At 39.4% G+C, this 20,444-nt stretch overlaps 1 protein-coding gene and 2 long non-coding RNA genes across 9 annotated transcripts in view; 1 reads left to right on the top strand and 2 right to left on the bottom strand.

Annotated features, from left to right (window-relative positions):
- The window catches only part of LOC146495869 (leucine-rich repeat and fibronectin type-III domain-containing protein 2), a 136,475-nt gene extending 124,789 nt beyond the window's left edge, over positions 1-11,686 (top strand). For all 7 annotated transcript variants that reach the window (XM_085144489.1, XM_085144490.1, XM_085144484.1 and 4 more), the window contains 2 exons: positions 1,074-2,470; positions 6,468-11,686. In XM_085144489.1, coding sequence (XP_085000615.1) covers positions 1,095-2,470; positions 6,468-7,449 — 2,358 coding nt within the window. In that variant the 5' untranslated portion in view covers positions 1,074-1,094 and the 3' untranslated portion in view covers positions 7,450-11,686. The remainder of the gene's footprint in view (positions 1-1,073; positions 2,471-6,467) is intronic.
- Positions 11,687-11,904: 218 nt separating this feature from the next.
- Positions 11,905-13,776, bottom strand: LOC146495868 (uncharacterized). Its single transcript, XR_014871332.1, has 2 exons — positions 12,415-13,776; positions 11,905-12,336 (listed from the first exon to the last, which is right to left on the bottom strand). It is a non-coding gene; the product is annotated as an uncharacterized LOC146495868 (long non-coding RNA).
- Positions 13,777-16,995: 3,219 nt separating this feature from the next.
- LOC146495867 (uncharacterized) lies at positions 16,996-18,046 on the bottom strand. Its single transcript, XR_014871333.1, has 2 exons — positions 17,811-18,046; positions 16,996-17,348 (listed from the first exon to the last, which is right to left on the bottom strand). It is a non-coding gene; the product is annotated as an uncharacterized LOC146495867 (long non-coding RNA).
- Positions 18,047-20,444: the final 2,398 nt, after the last annotated feature.

Below are 20,444 nucleotides of genomic sequence, written 5' to 3'. Positions count from 1 at the left end.
TAAATTGGAAAAAATAGTCATATATTCCTTCTTCTAAGTTATTGAAAAGCCTACACCTGAAGAGATGTTGCAAGGTAGTCAAACATAAGTCACAATGCTGCAACTAGCACCTCACACATACATAATAATGAATATCTGAATTGACGTAGTTAATGTAAAACAAATTACAACCATGCTTCCATGGTTCTAGAGAGAACCATGCAGACTGCAAGGCAGAGTTTCCCATTAATCAAAATTGCTCATGTAAAAAAAAAGGGATGATTGAAATTGATTTTTAGGTTTTGAGTGTATTAGGAATTAATGATACAAATATCTGGGGGAATTAAAAGCTCGCTGTATGAAGTCAAGTGTGGCCATCCATTTGGAGGAGTCAGCCAGGTGTGAGGACTGTTAACGTACAGAGGCGGGCTGACTTTTTCCATGTCTAACACATGTGGTTTGTGTAATATTCTTTCCAAATTTCTGACTACAATGGTGCAGACACAATGGAAAAAAGGAAACAAATAAGAAAAAAATCATAAATAGCACACAGCTTAAAAAAAAATGTAGTAAATGAGGAGTAGTTCGTGTAACTTTTGCATTTTGTCTTAACAAAATTGTGTAACATCCCAAGAAAGAACACATTGTTTGTTGTGGAAACTAGTTCAGGTACCCTACACTTGAACTAGTTTCCACTGCATGTATGTCGGTATCTGTAATGACAGCTTATAAGCATGTGCGTCATTAAAAATAGCTTCTTAGCACAGTTTAATCCTGAGCTTCATTCAGACAATCCTCGTGTGATTTCTCACACCTTCTTTGCATTGCAAAGTACATGCATATGAAGGTTATAATAGAGAATATTCATGTAAAACAGTCTCAAGTATAAATATCATACCTGCTCATTAAACAAGCGCTTTTGGACCATATGGTCCAAAGACTATACTGGCATTCTGTCAGAACTGGATTTCTGCCTCCCAACCCTGTACACAATCCATGATCACACAGGCTCATTAAGTTACATGCAACTGAATATGTATAACGTTAGTTTTGATCATAAAGCTTATCTTTTGTTTTGCTTTTCTTTTTTTCAGGTCCTCGTTGCATAAGCTAACATGGACAAAGTGGTCATCAGTCTCCTGTTCCTGGGAACCGCAGTTACGATGGTCCATGCATGTCCCAAATACTGTGTCTGCCAGAACTTGTCAGAGTCCTTGGGGACTTTATGCCCCTCCAAAGGTCTGCTCTTTGTTCCACCAGACATTGACCGGCGAACTGTGGAGCTCCGGCTGGGTGGCAACTTCATCCTAAAGATCTCCACCCTGGACTTTGCCAATATGACAGGCCTGGTGGATCTCACGTTGTCCCGGAACACCATCAGCGACATCCAGCCTTTCTCATTTATTGACCTGGAGACATTAAGATCGTTACACCTGGATAGTAACCGGTTGACTGAACTGGGACCAGATGACCTCCGAGGACTGGTTAACCTGCAACACCTGATCCTCAACAACAATCAACTGAGCCGTATCTCTAAAGTAGCCTTTGATGACTTGTTACTGACACTGGAGGATCTTGATCTGTCATATAACAACTTGCGCACTGTGCCTTGGGAGGCCATCCGAAAGATGGTTAACCTCCATCAAATGAGTCTGGACCATAACCTCATCTCCTTCATTGCTGAGGGGACCTTTACAGATCTCGACAAACTGGCACGCTTGGACCTCACCTCTAATCGTCTTCAGAAGCTCCCTCCAGATCCTATCTTTGCACGCTCCCAGAGCAATGTGGTGATGAGCACACCATATGCACCAATGCTCTCACTAAGCTTTGGTGGAAACCCTTTGCACTGCAATTGTGAAGTGCTTTGGCTTCGGAGACTGGAACGGGAGGACGATATGGAAACCTGTGCTTCTCCTGCCAGTCTAAAGGGACGCTACTTTTGGTCTGTTCGTGAGGAGGAATTTGTGTGTGAGCCTCCTCTGATCACACAACATACACACAAATTGCTCGTGCTCGAGGGACAGACAGCTAGCTTGCGCTGCAAAGCTGTTGGCGATCCAATGCCAACTGTGCATTGGGTTGCTCCTGATGACCGTTTGATTAGCAACTCCTCCAGAGCAACTGTATATGAAAATGGGACTCTGGATATAACAGTCACCACATCTAAGGACTACGGTACATTCACCTGCATTGCTGCTAATGCTGCAGGAGAATCTACAGCGTCCATTGAACTATCAATCATTCAACTCCCCCATCTGAGTAATGGTACAAACCGTACCACCCAGAACAAGTCAGGCCTGTCAGACATAACAAGCTCTACTAAGATCAGTAAAGGGGAGCCTAAACCTCTTCCAGAGAAGGTGGTGTCTGTATCAGAAGTGACCGCTGTTTCTGCTCTGGTCAAGTGGAGTGTTAGCAAAGCAACTCCAAAGGTCAAAATGTATCAGCTTCAGTACAATTGTTCTGAAGATGAAGTCCTCATTTACAGGTAAGAGTCATTACTGAAACTTGATTACATCTAAGTATGGGCTAATAACTCTCTCTTCAAAGTGGCACACTGAGTCTTGAGTGTAATCTTTAGCTTTAGAATACATACAGTTGGGTTTCTTCTCTCAGCTGTTAATTGTTTGGTGGGTGAGTACTTGAGACAGTCAATTCCTTTGAAGTGTTACTTGAAGATCAACATTCATTTTTCTTAATCCTCCTTGAGATTTTTTTCTTTAAATTGAGAATTGACGGGTTGCTGTGTTCACATTTTTAAGTAAAAAGTGCAATCCAAAGTGAAATCCTTGCCCTGAACCATTAATTAGAAATCCAAGAAGAAAAAGGATTATAGACCCTCATTTCAATGTATCCTTCTTAAGCTGCTCAAGTCCATAAAGTGTGAGCTTGGAGACTGTTACTGAAGATCTTTGGGCTCTGTGAAATCAATTTCCTATGTCAAATGAGACAGTGAGAGCGGCAACATTTAGCAAAGATAACTGTTTGGAAATACAAAAATACAGCCATGCTGTTTAATATTAAATTGATGCATTTAGGTACATTAACCTCCTAAGACCCCAACTCTTTCATGGCATGCATTTTTAATTTGTCTTTGCTATTTGGGCTGATTGGGACCTGATGAATGTAAAACCAAAGAATTATCTTTTTACCTGATGTAGTTTCTGAGAAGAGGATATCAGGCCCTCGTAGAGCTAAATTTCGTATTGTGGTCTAGACTCTAGACAACCCAATATGTGATGTCCACATATGTGGACGCCAGGTCCTAGGAGGTTAAAGGATGAGTAACAACAATCAGATTTATTCATGCAGTGTGAGTCCCAATTTATAGGACAACTTGGCCTTTTTTGAAGAGAGGGGAAGACATGCACCAAAGGCCCCAGGTCAGACTCTAACCTGGGCCTAGTGCTCTCCGGCCATACGGCATATGGTTGTCTGCTCACTCACTGATCTAACCCGACCTCCTACAACTTTTTTTTGCCACATAATGTGTTTTGTTTCCTCAAACTAATGTTAACTTATCTAAAGAAACTCACTGAATGATCATTGAATGACTAGTATGCTGAAGTTTATACATTACCACATTATGGTCTGTTTTAGGCAGGAAATTGAGCATTTTCATTTCATGCGTACTAGTACTGATAACTGAGGCTTACTTTCTCTATCAAACACCATATCTGATCACCAATACCGGATCTAATGAAATAATAAGACAATCCAAACGGCTGGGTATTAGCTAGGATTCTAAGAATAGAACTGTGCACAGCAGTTGTGAAAGATATCACTCTGCCCAAATGCTTTTAATGCAACTTGCCATCACTGTAAATTCAATAATAAGCTGTTTATCTGATATCCTTGCTTTCATACTTAGTGCCAGCTTTTCATGCCAGAAAAAGGGAACAACATGAATTTTGAGATTTTTTTTTCATCCCAGTGACAGAAACAGTGGATGACTCATCTCTGTTCTAGTAAACGGCCTTATGAATTTTCTCTAATTTGTACAAAACTGCAACTCTAAAGCTAATGTAAGGTTTGTAAAATGTATTTTCCTTTTTCATTCAGTGATTCGCAGCAGCAAAATTGTTTCCCTGAAAAGAGATTATTTAAATTGCATTCTTGATGTTGTCAGTCAAGACTCGCCCCATATAACAAAACATGTACATTTATTTGTTTGAATGCTAGTTTGAGATATTAAAACCATGCAAGTTCTTAAATGCAGATTTAAGGATGAATTTCTTAGTTTAACTTCACTTTAGTGCACAGCTGGTAGCCATTAATTTAAGTGTTGAGCACTGACTTTGCTTACCATGTGATTTGATGCTTTATTCTTTAATGCAATCCTCAGTATGTAGTTTATATACAGAAGAAAAAATGGCCTAAAGCAATTCATTTATCTGCACACCAGAATACACATTATAAACTGGAAGGAAAAGATAATGTGAAAAGACAGGACAACTACTGTTTCTGAATTAATACTGATATCCTTTCATAGCATGCACATGTGCACCCCTAGCTGGCCGATGTAGTTTCCCACTGTCTGCACTGAAACAATGGCATGATTAAAAATCAATCACAGCCATGTGGAGCAGAGGAGGGATTGCATGAGTCCACTGGAACATGCGAGGAAGCACAGCTTCTTCCTGGTTGTGGGAGAAAGAGGCAATTAAGGATGAATAATGAACTGTAGTCCTGCTGGTGTCTGGGCTCTTTGGTGGAGGCACTTCAGAGGGATCAAAGCTTTCAACACATATGCTATAGGAAAACAGCAAGCAACAATGGATGAATGACTGAGGAATCTATTTATACATGCCCTTATGGGTATGTTGGAGTCTCAACCTTTTTTACCCCAGTGTTTTCCAGTTTCACATCAATTAATTATTTGTTGCATTGTACATGTAATTACAGAATTGTGTTGGCATATGGGGCAGCACGGTGGCACGGTGGTTAGCGCTGTTGCCGCACAGCAAGAAGGTCCTGAGTTCAATTCTAACATCAGGCCGGGGTCTTTCTGTGTGGAGTCTGCATGTTCTCCCCATGTTTGCGTGGGTTCCCTCCGGGTACTCCGGCTTCCTCCCACCGTCCAAAGACATGCAGCTTGTGGGGATAGGTTAATTGGATAATCTAAATTACCACTAGGAGTGAATGTGAGTGCGAATGGTTGTCTGTCTCTGTGTGTTGGCCCTGCGACAGACTGGCGACCTGTCCAGGGTGTACCCCGCCTCTCGCCCTATAACAGCTGGGATAGGCTCCAGCGCCCCCCGCAACCCTGAAAAGGATAAGCGGAAGCGAATGGATGGATGGGTGGATGGTGTTGGCATATGATACATTTTCAAATCTAAAGTTGAAATACATTATGTTTTATACACCCCTCAAAAATGGCTTGGATTCGAACGTTTGTTGAGGCTTCTCTAACCATGATGTTAAAGCAAGATTGAAGACCAGTTATATTCATCTATTGTCTTTTTTGGCAGAAGATCAATGGCCAACTTCCATTCTATTTAATTCTGTTTAATTCAGTTCAGTTTCCAAATCACAACAAGTCACTTCAAGGTGCAACCTGTTCCTTATGGTACTGCTCCTGTCTTAGATTTTTAAAAATCTAATGGTCTAGGGCACGGTAGCTGAAAGTGGTCGTGAAATTACACGTAAAGTATCCGAAACACAGAAATAGTGTTTTCTAAACTGTGCATGTCCACTAATGTTATATCGGCATTACCAAAGATTTATTAATTTAGCATCAAAACAGCATTTTAAATCCAACTACTTTGATGTTTTGGATTCGATAGCAGCATGTGCGACCTGTCAAGCACAGCAAATTACAATTGTCTTGCTTCTTTGTAGGGTAACACTTAAAAAACTTTACTGCATTCAGTTGGAAAGTCATGCGCAGGGTTTTAAATTACATGTTTTGACACATGGAGAAAGAAGATTTACTAATTAAATGTCTCTGAGATCAAATATCCAGATGAATGAGTGGATAAAAGCTGTTGCTGTCTATGCAACAACATACAGGTTTTGAAAACACCCTTTTCATTGGCAAAGCTCTTGGGCAATTAACATACTGCAGATTTGAGTTTCAGTTTGACTCAAAAAGCACTAAAGCTTAATTAAGCAGTCATATTAAAACATCAGAAATAATAACAAATTGACTTGAAACAACTTAATGAGTGTTTAATGGATTGTACAAGATATTACATTTAGCCAAAACAATATTTAAAAATTGGCCAATCACTATTTATCTCATTACTTTTTGCTTGCATGCATATCAAATGGTATATACCGGGAGCAATGAAGTCATCTTTTTGAATTACTTTGTGTATATAAATAACTACTTAGCATGGTTAATTGTGTACCATTTCCTTGATATGTCAAAGCATAAGATATTAATTCAAACTACTTTCAACATTTTGGTACTATGGCCTTGTTTTGAATCCCTATGGCAAGAAGTCTGTATTTTTAAACCGTCTCTCTGTTTCTGTTTTCAGAATGATTCCCATGACTAACAGGGCCTTTGTACTCACTAATCTGGTCCCAGGGATGCAGTATGACCTGTGTGTCTTGGCCATTTGGGATGATACTGCTACAACTCTCACTGCCACCAATATTGTAGGCTGTGTCCAATTTGTCACCACTGAGGATTACCCACAGTGTCAGTCTATTCACAGTGGCTTCATGGGTGGCACTATGATCCTGGTCATCGGTGGCATCATCGTGGCCACACTGCTGGTTTTCATCATTATCCTCATGGTTCGCTATAAGGTGACGAGTGGGATCCAGACTAATAAACTGCCCACTGTGAGTAACACATACTCACAGACGAACGGAGGAATGAACAGGTTCAACGGTGCCCCACCACAGGTCAAATCTACAGTGGTGGTCATGCGCGAGGAAATGGTAGAGTTCAAGTGTGGATCGCTCCAGAGCAGTCTCTCTTCGTCCTCCTCCTCTTCTAACTCGTTAGACAGCCAAACAGCAAGAGGGGCTGGTGACCGCTACAGCATGCAAAGCAGTGAGTGCACCACCCTGCCGAGCAACAAGTTCAGGAGGCACGGCCCCAAAGCACGCCCAAACTTGGACCACCTTTTAGGGGCCTTCACTTCACTGGAGCTGCGAGGGGCAGGGAGAGACGGCGCAGGGACTTCTGGACCCTCCACCAGTTCCAATGCTATGGCAGTGGCTGTGGTACCACCGTCTGATAAAGAACCATTGCTTGGAAGGGCAGAGTCCACAACCATGCTGGGACGCATCCTAGGGCTCCCCCAGGAGGGTAAGCCAAAGCGGAGCCATTCGTTTGACATGGGTCACGTAGGGGCCACACAGAGTCGCAGCAGCTACCCACGCAGGATCAGTAATATCTGGACTAAACGCAGTCTGTCTGTTAATGGCATGCTGCTGCAGTATGATGACAGTGAGGATGAGAAGCCCAGTTTTGAGAGCTCCGAGTGGGTAATGGAGAGCACGGTTTGAAGACCATAGAGACCACATGTGAGATTCATGACCAAACAATAAATCTATATGAGAATAAAAGAAACACGAGTGAAAAGTGAAGGATATCCCAAAGGGAAACTATCTTCTGCATGAAGCTAACCCAAGTGATAATATAAGACACTCAAATCAATAGATTCCTGGTCATGATCTCATCTCTGACAGTGTCAAACTGTATTTGAAAAATGTCCCCATTTTAAAACAACTGCAGAAATGGCCCACAAGGAATATTTCCCAAACCACAGGGTACATGAGATTATCCCTGAGGGGAGAAAAGGGAAAGAAAGACAAGAAATTCTAAGTGGATTTACTGTGTCTTTATTAAAACAACTGAATACCAAGAGGATTTGCCTCGATTGTGGTGAAGTGGATCACAATGTCATGGACCCTCAGCATGAAATGGGACTACTGCAACAGTAGAGAGACCAGAGGAGCTAGTAGAAAATTAAAACAAAGTCATTTTTATTTTCAGTCATTTTTTCTATCATTTTTACTATTTATTATTTGAGGCAATTCATCAGCAGAAGCACATCTCGGTACTGAGGTTGTAGCTGTTGGTCACAAACAATTAGACCCTCTCACACATACACATATGTAGAGGCTACCATCTCTCATACAGCCATTGCAAACACTTTCAAATTGATAACATGATTAATTTTCAGTAACAATATGGTCCTATGTTCTAGATACCATAACAATGAACCACAGCAAGCCAGTCTTGTATTTGTACCTCAGGTTATGTATCGTACGTTGTTATTTTAAAGCAAGTAGGACTACAGCTAAGATGGAACACAAACAGCTCCACACACAAAGTTCTTTGCTCGATTGTAAAGCTGTCAAAAAACTATTTGTTGCCATCCAGTCAAAATCCAGTGTGTTTCCAGCTCAGGTTAAATCCTGCTCTAACAAAATGTCAGTTTGATTGCTTTGATAACTCTCCCCATAGGTTAGCCCTGGTGACAATGGTCCCTGCAGGCAAAAGGCCCATTGATGTAAACAGAGTGTTCGCCTCAGGGTACGGTTTCAGATGTTATCAAGATATATTATAGTCACTGGACGTGGATGGTGTTTGAAATCCATCAAGCCCACTTAATCATTTGCCCAGAGCAGAATCTATCGTCAGGCTGTTATTCTCATGAGGTAACACAAACAAGAGAGTATGGCAATTACTCATTTAGCCAGGTTAAATGGAGGAATTTGTCATTTGATAAAGGTCATCGTGCTGCTTAGAAGAAAGGAAAAAAGGGGAACGATAACTCATTAAAAGGGCCAAACATTTCACCAAATTACATGATACAGAACCTTTGTTGGATGTGTTATTTCATTTGATCCATCAGAGAGCCCATTTATCTTTCATTCTCTTTCATACAGGGCTGTACATTGCAGTAAAATACTTTGAATTAGACTCTACTCAGATTACTGCTGATCAAAACTGCAACATCTCTGCATTTTAACGCCTTTCTCGGTATTCTGTGGATCTCTGCTGCATTTTAACATGTGGGATGGTCATCGGTTTTCGTTTCTTCCCTACAGTAGGTGTACCGTTCTGTATATTGGCATTCTTTTTGTACAATAACTGGGTGAGAATGTAAATGGGGATGGGGGAAGGGGGCAATCGTGCAGTAGTACTTTTATTTTTATGTGAAGCAAACAGTGAGAAGGTGCTTTACTGTGACGTACCAACTTGATCATTGTTAGTTGGCTTACTGAAATGGGATTTTATGTGATACTGCAAGGGGGAAGTGGAGGACTGGCTTTTGTTAAAGGGTCAAGTCACTCAAATGACTAAAATACTTATTTTCCAACTTATCTCAAGTGGTATTCCTGCATGTACACTGTAGACAATCTTGGTTTTATTTGCTCATGGTTTCAGAGAGCTTTCTGCAAAATTTCTGCCTTACAACGGTGTTGGAAAATGCAGACCAATATACATATAGTTTAACAATGTGTCTCTAGTACAGTCCCTTCTATAGATCTGTTACATCTGTTACAAAAATGATAAGGACCCTGTTTACCTAAAGCTTTAATCGTTGTTTAACCCAATATCACCACAAAACGTGCAATAGACACGCCAGTCCACCATGTCCGTCTCACTCTTTGCCTCTCTGAAGCGTGAAAAGGACACGCATGTCGAAGTTCCAGTAAGCTGCAGTAAAAGAAGAGGGGGATATTTTATTTCAAGCCAACTTGAAAATAATCACAGTGAAGTGTTTAAATAGATATTATTAACACATTTACATGTAAATACATATTAGCCCCCTAGCTTAATCATTTGTGGTGATTAAGGACCTTGGAATGTCCTGCATACGTTTTTTTGGTCACTACTGACTTCTTGACTTTAAATATATTATCTCCCCCTGCTGGTAATGCGGTAATGTAACTAATGTATGTGTGTCCATTTCATGTTTTGGAGAGGCAAAGCGTGAAATGGACGCGGTGGACAAGAGTGTATATTACATGTTTTGCCGCAATACTGAGTTGCATTGTATCCATGCCATACAGTATATCCATTCTAGCCAGTGAGCCACACTGCTGCACTGACATTCAGTGTGTTTAACTGCATATGACATACAGTATATCCAAATGAGCTTTAAAATCATGAGCTTATAAATTCAGCAATTTAAAAAGCACAAACAGTTTCCAATAATGTGTCTAAAATAAATGATAAATTCAGAGTAATACCTACAAAGTGGCCAACGACATAAATCATTCGTGCACTGCTCCAGTGGATGAATGAGACTTTTTTCTTATTATTCTTATTATTCAGTTGCAGGGATAGCACTTTGTTCCAGAAAGCCACATGTGCATTTAGGACTGAGACAGTTGAGGCATGGAGTTACTTTTGTGTCATTTAAAATATTACATTTGCATTATAAAACAAAACAAAAAAACAACCTTTTTAATGTTGAGCTCACTCTCGTGGGCAGTCTCTGTTGGTCAGCATGGCAGCTTCCACAGTTTGCAAATAAGAGAGTGAGAGCATAGATGACATAAAATCAATGTGTAGGTGTGTTTGCACATAACATTCATCTTGGTAATGGCAATAATGTTATGTTTAAACTACGATTGGTATTATTTTACTTCACTTTTTTTGCCTGTAGCCAGATATGGATTTTCATAATCAGTTTCCACATCACAGTTTGTTGAACAAAAGCAATCTACCTGGAGTACTTTATAAAACGAAACATTCTTTATGTTATTGTGGCAAAGGCTAGATATAAACATACCTGTGCAGTGACTTTTCTGCCTTCTTTGCTCTTTCTATGCTTTCACCACGCAATTATTTACCAACTGTAAGTGCTGTGACTCTAATCAGTAGAGATATATTTCACCTTAACACCCATGTTCGACTTAACCAGCAGCAGTTTTGGATTTACACTCAAAAGTTTGATTGATATTAAATCAATGAAAAGAAAACTAAGGAAATAAGGAAAAGCATCTATACAATTTTTTCTTTCTTTCTTTTATTTGCAAAATTATCTTGTTTGTTTGCATAAAAGTGACAGAAAAGTACCCATATTAGTCCTTACTTCTTTAAGAACCATATATTGTTTTATAATGACATTTTCCAGTTCAGTTCCAAAATGATCTGATCCATGAATTGAACAAAAACTAATTCCTCAGCAGCAGCAGCAGCAAAACCGTTCTCATCAAAACCCTCCAATATCGGTGTAAATGTTCTTCTGTACCAGAGCTGTAGCCCAGGTGCAGCAATAAGCTACACAGACATGCTTCTGTATCACTGTCTGATTTTTTTTGTTCCCAGCATATTGTTTTCCACGAAAACCTGTATGAAAGACTTCGAATCACTGCCAACTATGTAACTTTTCGCAGGAATTTGCTAGCCTGAGGAATACCAACACAATGCTGAACAGAAAAAATAGAAATGACTGAGCCCGTAATAAAGTGTTAATCTGTATCTTTGAGATTTTGAGTCCTCAACGAATATCGTTTTACCCTTAATTTAATGTTTGCCAAAACATTACAACTTTTTAAACAATTGTTAGCTTACATTTTTGAAGATTTTTGTCTTTGCTACAAATGAATGAGTGCTACAGACTGTGTGATTCATAACATTTATTATTTATTCTTAACATAATAAGTCAGATTACCCAATATCATCAGCACGTTACTTTAGTATCTCAGGTGTTTTGTTTGCAGACACTTGTCTGCCTAATTTGCCAATAACAGTAGGTTTTAATGACAACGATGCAACAAAGTCACAAAAAAAACAAGTTAGGTAAATTTTTATCTATATTGTCCACTTTCATGCAACAAATCATCCCTAGGGATGGGTATTGATAGGATTTTCACGATTCCGATTCCATTTTCGATTCTGTTTAACGATTCGATTCTTTATCGATTCTCTTATCGATTCTTTTTAAAAAAGGAGAACACTAAGGTCGATTAGCTTAGAACTTTGTTTTATATCTTCTCTTCGAACAAGATAGAAATTTAGGAGTAACATGGCCTTACAAACCCAACAGTGAGATCTTAAGAGATCCACAGCCCTGTGACACCCCATTGAACATTCAATGGGGCGTCACAGGGTCCCCAGGAAAAAAAATTGTAAATGTAAAATAATAAAATAAATATTCTTTTGTAGCAATAACAAAGTATAACATAAATTATTCTGTAGCAATTACACAAGAATATCCAGTAATGTCCCTGCCTACAATTAAACACATTCACTTACCGAAAATCGGGGGCATCTGCTGTGGTAAATGGGTGCAAACCTTTGACCACAAACTTAGTCACTGCTCGGTGACATTCGTCTATCCTGGCCTGAAAGGAGACGCTACCGGTAGACTGCAGCGAGAACTGCCAGCATCTGAGCCAGACTCTGTCTGTCTCTCTCATCATGGTCACCTAAATGCACAGTAATGGCAGGTTTTTTAATAAGGCAGATCGCGCAAACATAATATGCACTGTTAGTTGATTATTTACCTGCCGCATTAACGGGAGAGGACGTGCAAACGTTACCGCTGCTGCTGGGTTGAGATTCGCGAGTCCGGAGCGGAATTAAAAACATGAAATATCTACTTTGCAAGTTGCCCCGTTGTCATCCGTTCCCGTAAAGTATAATCAAACTTTTGGGCGCCGTGTTTCCTGCCAGGTAAATGACGCTCCGCAACGTGGTGACGTCATTCGGGGCGACTGGAATCGATAAGGGAATCGTTTGCAAAAATGGCAAACAATTCCAAGGTATTGAAACAGTGGGAACCGGTTCTCAACAAGAACCGGGTTTCGATACCCATCCCTAATCATCCCCCCTCTTTTGGTTTCATTTCTATTAATTTCTCATTATATCCTGATAGTTTCACTCATTATAAGTGGAGAGCATTTTACCTTACAGATTAAAACAAGTTGTTTTGCTAAAGATTTTGAAATTGAATTCATTATAAGCAGAAGAAACCTAAATCTATTCCCATTTGTTTTATTTCATCTGAAATTTCAAGGATGCTTATTTTGGAATTTGAGCAAATAAAACCAGAAAACATTTGCTTTTGTGACACTGGAGGTACACGTTGAAATATGTATTTTAGTGAATGTGTAAAGTGACCCTTTAACCTGCGGTCTCTGCTTGTGACATCATATAACATCCCCCTCCACTCTGCTAACTAAGATATAAATTTAAGTGTGTATTTGACTCAACATAGTCATGATTCTCACCTGAGGTTCCAGGACAAAAACAAGAAAAAAAAAAAAACTGTTTATGTGTGAAAACATTTTGCTACAAAAGAATATAAAATATTGTCTAATTCCTATGAACCAAAATGGCTCTTCTGTCTTTCTTCTTCCTGCGACATCAAGTTACTTTACAGATTCCATCATTGATGACATTTTTCAAATGTGATCCTTATGAATGGAAAGTGTTGTCTAACCGCGTCTGCCTACAAAGTACAAAGACGCTAATGGAGTGTTCTTCCCCTCATGCGGTGTTTGTTTACCGCGGATGAGCCACGGGTTTTCCTCCTGAGGTCCAGCTGCTGTAATCAGGCCAGTTGCTGCTGACTCACCTCAGCACTGCCCTTATTACAAATCACCGGTACATGCAGCTCCTGGCCAGAGCCCATAATAAGGCCTTAATTCATATAATCTGTCAGGAAAGGTGCTTACGGCAGCACAGAGTAAATATAATCTCCACAAGGGCTGCTTGATAAGACAGCGATATGCACCTCCTGAAGGCTCAAGAGGAAGATGACCGCTGTGTGCTGAACGTCGGGAAGTTTGTTTGGAACGGGCTTTGTGTTTTCACGATACACAGGATATTCAGATATACACTTTTATAGGATCTGAGCTGAAAAGTTCTCAGACAGCAGCATTTTTTAAGAGAGTAAATTAATGACACTGCATTTTTTCTCACATCACAGGTTTATGGGTGAGATCTGTAAGAGCTATCAGGTTGCTATTCAGTAAAAGAAGTTGAAGAAAAAAGCACCTTTAACAAACCTGACAGTAGCCTTTTTGTGTTTTTTTCTTTTCTTACACTGTTGTTTCTTTTTGTGACGGCTACATTGAAAACAAATCAGAGCATCAATGTGTTTACAACGTCTGCTGCCACTTAGCATTTATTCACTGAAACTGAACATGAGCCCAGCCTGCAGGTCATCTGATTTGCATAAAGCCTTGGTAAATAAACCTGATGTTTTAATGTATCTGGAAAACAAAGAAATGTTTTTCCTCTCACTATTGCTGAAGTTGGAATGTTGATGGGAAAAAAAAAATGTAACCGTACAGCTCACAAGAAGAAAGCTACATGAGGAAACACAGCCTGCTTCTACGTCCACCTTTCTAAATATAGCCCAGGTATGATTTGCCACACAGGAAAACATGGATTCTTGCAATCGTGAAGATATAAAGAAACAGCATAAATAATGGCAAAGCATGGCACTTCAAATAATATAAAATATTTTAAGATATTAATACCACAACAAAAATAATTCTTAAAAAAAAAAGTGAATGCAGAGGAAAACAGAATTATCTTACTTGCTTACTTATTGAACCACTGAGTGCTACAAAAAAAGTCCTTTAGTGATAAAGGGTTACACAATCGGGTGATTTCTTAAGCAGAGGTGTAATGGTTGGATGACTCGTGAAAATAAAAATCAGCTTCCGTCTCTCTCACTCATCAGGCTTACTCTCGGTCCGTTTGTGTGCACGCGATAGCTGTAACTGTATCTGTAATCTCTAGACTTTTCAGACGTGATTTTTGCTGCTCAGCCAGTCTATTGGGGAAAACAGTCAGGTTCAGTAAATGTTTGTATGAATTTCTGATCTCTAATTCTATATTATACAGGATTATCTTTGCAAGATGCACAAAACTGAACAACTGTGCTATTTGCACCTTTGCTTTTCTTCTATTTCAGAAGCAGAGACCTTAATGTACAGCACGTGAAAAGGACTGTTCATCCTTAGGCCACGTGTCTTTAATCATTTTCACTTTAAATCTATTCAGCTGAAACAAATTCTAGTGTATTTAATTCGAAATGGTGAGAGTGTCGGTCAAATCAAATGTGGCCCAAATAGCCTCTTTCCAGTGTAGTCAGTGGACTCTGGTGAGTTTTCTTTCCAAAGGAAAATAACCAAACACATTTGATTTGATTTTTGTGAAAACAGTTCTGGGATTTTAGAGTAAATTACTAGTAACAAATATATCTGCTGTCTACGAACTGTTCGGGGAATATTTCTGTTTAGCATGTATTTATGTAAATCACTGGATAACCCTGGTCAGCACATTAGGACAGAGACCTATTCTGTTTTGCTTACATCCTTTGTGGTTTAAGTTGATTCAAAAGAGTAGCATCCCAGAATGTTTGTACAGATGCCTCTTCGTTCTCTCACGAAGTGTTTGTTAGAATTAAGTGACTTATCTGCAGGTGCAGAGTGATAAACATAACAATCACGTCCATAATTACTCATTTCTTTGTGAGCTCTTAGTGCCGCAGTAGAACATAAATGTACACAAGACGTTTTAGAATGCCCACTCCTGAATGCAAAACATGCAGCAGCTCTCTGAGTTACTTATTAGTCTGTATAATAAGTGCTTTAATTTTGGCTGGTTTCTAGGAAGTCAGCTTGAACATAAATCATACCAGAACTGATCGATGCATTATTTATTCCCACCATGTTAGAATGTTATCATTTGCTATTTACCAAAGATAAAGGTGAGTTTTGCAGGCATTGGTCAAAATCCAGAGTTTCCTACTTGATGATAAATGTTTTAATCTGCACTCCATGGGCTGACACCGCCATCTTTGAAGAGATATGACTCAAGAATCAGATCCAGTTAAGAACTGGTTTCTGATGACATTAAATGATCCAATCCGTGGCTTCACAAAGAAAGGTAACTTCTATGAAACTTCCTCAAAAGCACCCCTGCTTCAGGACTGATTATTTATTAACAAGGGTAAAATGTTATTCTATTTCAAATAATAGCAGACAGTTACTGCAGGTACATCTTAGTAATTTAAAGGGATAGTTTTACAAATTATCACTTTAACCCTTTAAGACCTACCATAGAACCAAGTCCGCCAGAGCTTATCTTTATATTTTTACATGCTGTAGTGCCATTATTGGGAGCATTTCAAATTGCTATACATCAACACAACTGTTATATCCCAAATTTTAATAATATGTATGCATTAAGTCCATAGTAACTGCATAAATTGCAAAAAAGTGAAAAAAAAAAATACAAAAAAATCGTTTTTGTTTCTTTTTTACATATATTTCTAGCTAGAGAAATTTAAGACATTTATCCCTCAAAACTGTAAATACAAAAAAGTTGTACAAAATAGTTTCCCACCACAGGAAATTTATTTTGAGTGTCTTCATAGTTTTATTTTTGAGATACACCAATTTTTATATACTGCAGGAAAACCAAAACTAAATATTATAATGTAAAATTGCAAAAAAAAAAGTGCATCAAAATAAACTATTTCCAGCAGTGCAATTTGAGTTCTAAGCATCCCAGAAACTATACAGAAAAGCATAAAAAACATGACCTTTAAAAACACCAGTAAAGGCGAAAATGACGTCACTTCCGGTTTTGGGCAGGAAATAGCGGACTAGCGATAGTTCGTGCTAACAGCTATTCCAGCTTAGGAAGTGTTATGAACAGCTGATCATGACAAGCTCATGGCATAAAATGTAAGTACAACTCCTCTGGTTTCATATGCAAAAAGAATTATTGCGCTAGCTCACGTGGTTGCAGTTTTACAAAGATTAGAATTTAAAAGGAAGAATTTAAAGGATTTAAATAGTTGTGCAGAACAGGGTCCAGAACAGCAAAACAAACAAACAAAAAATGTACTATTCATCACGTGCAAGCTGGTCAGCTTTAGTGTTTTCCAGGTGAGGAAAGTGCACCAAGCAGGACTGCTCAGTAAAACAGTCAATGTCTCAAATCACATGAATAAAGCGTAATTAGCAGAGTCAAAATTGCAGACACAAACAGTGGGAACTCAATTCAAGGTTTATTTATTAGGATGATGTGTGCAAGGGGACGGATGAATCCCAGACAGAGGTTTTCCTGAGAGATTTATTTCAGAGTGAATTCTCAGTCCGACTGGCTGGCACATGACAATGTCAGACGGGGAGAGAAGCTCAGGCACACACTAGGAAAGAAAAAAAGGCTGAATCTGATATCAGTGTTCAGCTGTAGAATCTGGCAAAGGCTGGATGACTGAGCCAGTCCTTAAATATTCACGAGGGATGTGCAGGTGTACCAGTTACGGATCAAACAGGAACTGCTGAGAGTACGTGCATCCAGGAAAACCTCTGACAAAGTCAGGCCTGCCCACTCACACACGTTCAAACCAAAGATTCACAATGAGGGACAGGTCCATGTACGTCAAGAAACTGGGGAACAGGCAACAGCTCTAAAGAAACAATAAAAAGCAATAGTTAATACATTTATAGAGTTTATCCATGATGATGTTGTCACTCTTGGAAAGAATTGAGCAAAGTCTCAGATACAGTATGTGGGGGTGTAACTCGAGGCAAATGCATCACAGTGGGCTTAATCATGGCATTAAAAAAGGGCGGAGCCTGTCACGGAAGATTTAAAGTAGGGAAGTAGTAGCACAAAAATATGTTAACTAAACAAAATGGGATATTAATAACAATAAAAATAATAATAAAATTCAAATGTGGCATTCAGAAAAGGGTTTATTTACAGCAGCAGGTGAGATATGTACACATATACAGCAAATGTGGGGAGTGGCCTCTAGGGATTCCAAGGGAAGGTCCAAGGCTGGGGGGGAAACACACTCACACTCCTCTTCACTTAGCCCGTGATACAAAACACCCTCAGTCCAAAATCCACGCCGTGCCTCACTCACACTCTTGCTCATCCAGGTAGGGTCCAGGGAAGACAGGCGGGGGTCCAAGAAGGTGGATGTAAGTACAACGATCCACCGAGGACCAACACTCCACCAAGGCCTTAAGTACTGCCTGAAGCAATTAGCAGAGATGAGCAGCAGGTGAGTAGTGCCTGAGCGTGGAGTCCAAGATGGCCCAAACACCCAGACAGCGCCCTGGAGGAAAATGTGAGTACAGCAAACCATGACAGTCTGACCCAATGAGCATGCCCAATATAGTTTTTCTTTCTGACTCTCACAGAGTCCCATGTAATATGTGCAATAGACACGCCGGTACATTGTGTCCATTTCATGCTTTGCCTCTCCAAAGCATGAAATGGACAAGCATGCAGAAGTTGCATTACCAGCAGAGGGAGATTATATATTTAAAGCCAAGGAGTCACTAATGAGCAAAAAAACGTATAAAGTGCATCGCCAGAGACGATTATGCTAGGTGACTAATATGTATACATGTAAATGTGTTAATAATGCTTGTTTAAATACTGGCTTAGTAGGTATTTGGAGTGTTGGCTTGAAATAAAACATCTCCCTCTTTTGTTACAGCAACTTACTGCAACTTCTGCATGCATGTCCTTTTCACAGTTTGGAAAGGTAAAGCGTGAGATGGTGTCAGTCATGAGATCACAGAGACCATAATTTACAAAACAAACTTGTTTTAATTAACCTGAAAATCAAGAAAGCATCTAAGTTTTTAGGAAAGTGTTAATTGAGACCCAAAAGCTACACCTGGGGTTTACATATACACATTCCATTTGTTTAATTACATGTAGTTCCCCACTCCCCAACACAGCCCTTAGACTACAACCACCTCGACTAATGCATAACGTTAGGCAGATTTCTGATTTTTCCACACAGAAAAATTTACCTCGGATAAATAAGCTAACCCAAAATAAATCCTACCAATAAGCAGAATTGAAAATGACATTGGCATCCACACAAGTTTAAAACTTTCATTCCCTACACAAATATAAATAATTCAGTTTAACTCCATATCATTAGCACTAAGGCTAATGATATGCCAGGAGTCTCCACACACACACAGACACACACAAACGTGCCAGTATATGCAGATTCAGTTTCCTCACTTGAGTGGAATAAGTGTTCTGATCTTGTGCCAGCTAGGATACGAAATAAGCACTTTGTTAACAGCAAAGTTTTGATGAATAGAGAAAAAGCCGGCAAGATTTGTTGACTATCATTGTTTCTTTGGCTGTGCTACCCGGTAGGCGCGTTCATCCTAATTATCTTGATCTGCTTTCATCTTTGACTTTCACTGTCAGTGCTTTACTCCAGAAACTACTACTTAAGTTTTATTTTGCAGGGCAGCAACCCCGCTTAGGCTGTCTGATTTTTTTTTTTTAAACCAGTTACTTTAATGCAGCATTTGCACACTAGCAGACCCACAGTGCATCTATCCATCTTCTAGGATGCCTGAGCACAGCCCGCGGCAGTCTGTTTTGTCTTGTTATAGAGTCAAAGCAGATTTTATTGGAGGTCATGAAAAAAGTTTTTCATGTCCAACGTGCTTTGTGAAACCAACCCTTACCTATCATCTTCCTCATCACTACATTCATGGTGTTCCTGTATTCCTTGAATGCCATATTAATAACCCTATTATTAATAGCTCCTAAGGGACACACTAACTCAGCGTGGGGTTTGTTTATTCCTGAGACAAAGTTGTCTGGGCAGGGAAAGTTTAAAATTTGTGCCTGCCAGATGCAATTTTGCCTCTTCTCCGAGTCGGTCTGCTTTCTATCAGGCTTAATAAGTATCACATTAGCTGTCACTCTGACTCTCTCTCTGTAACAAGCAATTAAGTGAAACCTGTATAATAGTGTAATAATAGTCAAACTGCAATAAAATGCTTCTCTGGATGGATAGAAAATGCAATCACATCACCCCATTATTACATTAACTGTCATTTCTACAGCTTCTTCATGATGGGCTCATATTTCTATTAATTCCAGTCTTGATATTTTCATGTCTGCCATACCTAACATGATTTTATGAAGTATTTATTTCTTGTACTGAATAATTTTACCAACGTCTAGTTATTTCAACAGATGTAGCAATGACTGGCTGAAGAAAATCATTAACAATTGTAGAGTAAAACTTCCCTAATCTATATATTTTATTCAGATTGAGCAGTTTGGAGACAAAGTTAGAGAAATAAGGCTGAGATACCTGAGGTGGGATAATGAATAAATTGAACAATTGGACCTCTGAGGCAGCAGAGAAAAAGAGGAAGACTAAAGAGAAGTTTTATGGCTATAGTGATGGAGAACATGCAGAGGGATGGTCTGACACAAGAAGCATGGGGGAGATAATCCTCCGCGGTGGCCCCAAAGGAAGCATCTGAAAGAAGATGTAAAAGATTCAGTCCTGTCATTTACATTAATTTCCCAATACAGCAGGCATGCAGGCTTCACATAACTCTATACACAGCAGACAGCTAGTAGGTAGAGAGTATGGTGTTGTATTAAGGGCTCAGCATTCTTCTGTGTAGGCAAATACCTATGCAAATGGGAGAATAATAAAAAGAATAACTTCACTCCTTTACATATTGAAATATTTTTTATTCTATTTAAGTTTTTT

Source organism: Neolamprologus multifasciatus, chromosome 19, assembly GCF_963576455.1.
Source record: "Neolamprologus multifasciatus chromosome 19, fNeoMul1.2, whole genome shotgun sequence".
Taxonomy (NCBI): domain Eukaryota; kingdom Metazoa; phylum Chordata; class Actinopteri; order Cichliformes; family Cichlidae; genus Neolamprologus; species Neolamprologus multifasciatus.
The sequence above is the reverse complement of the archived record's forward strand: the minus strand, read 5'-3'. Positions and strand labels throughout refer to the sequence as shown.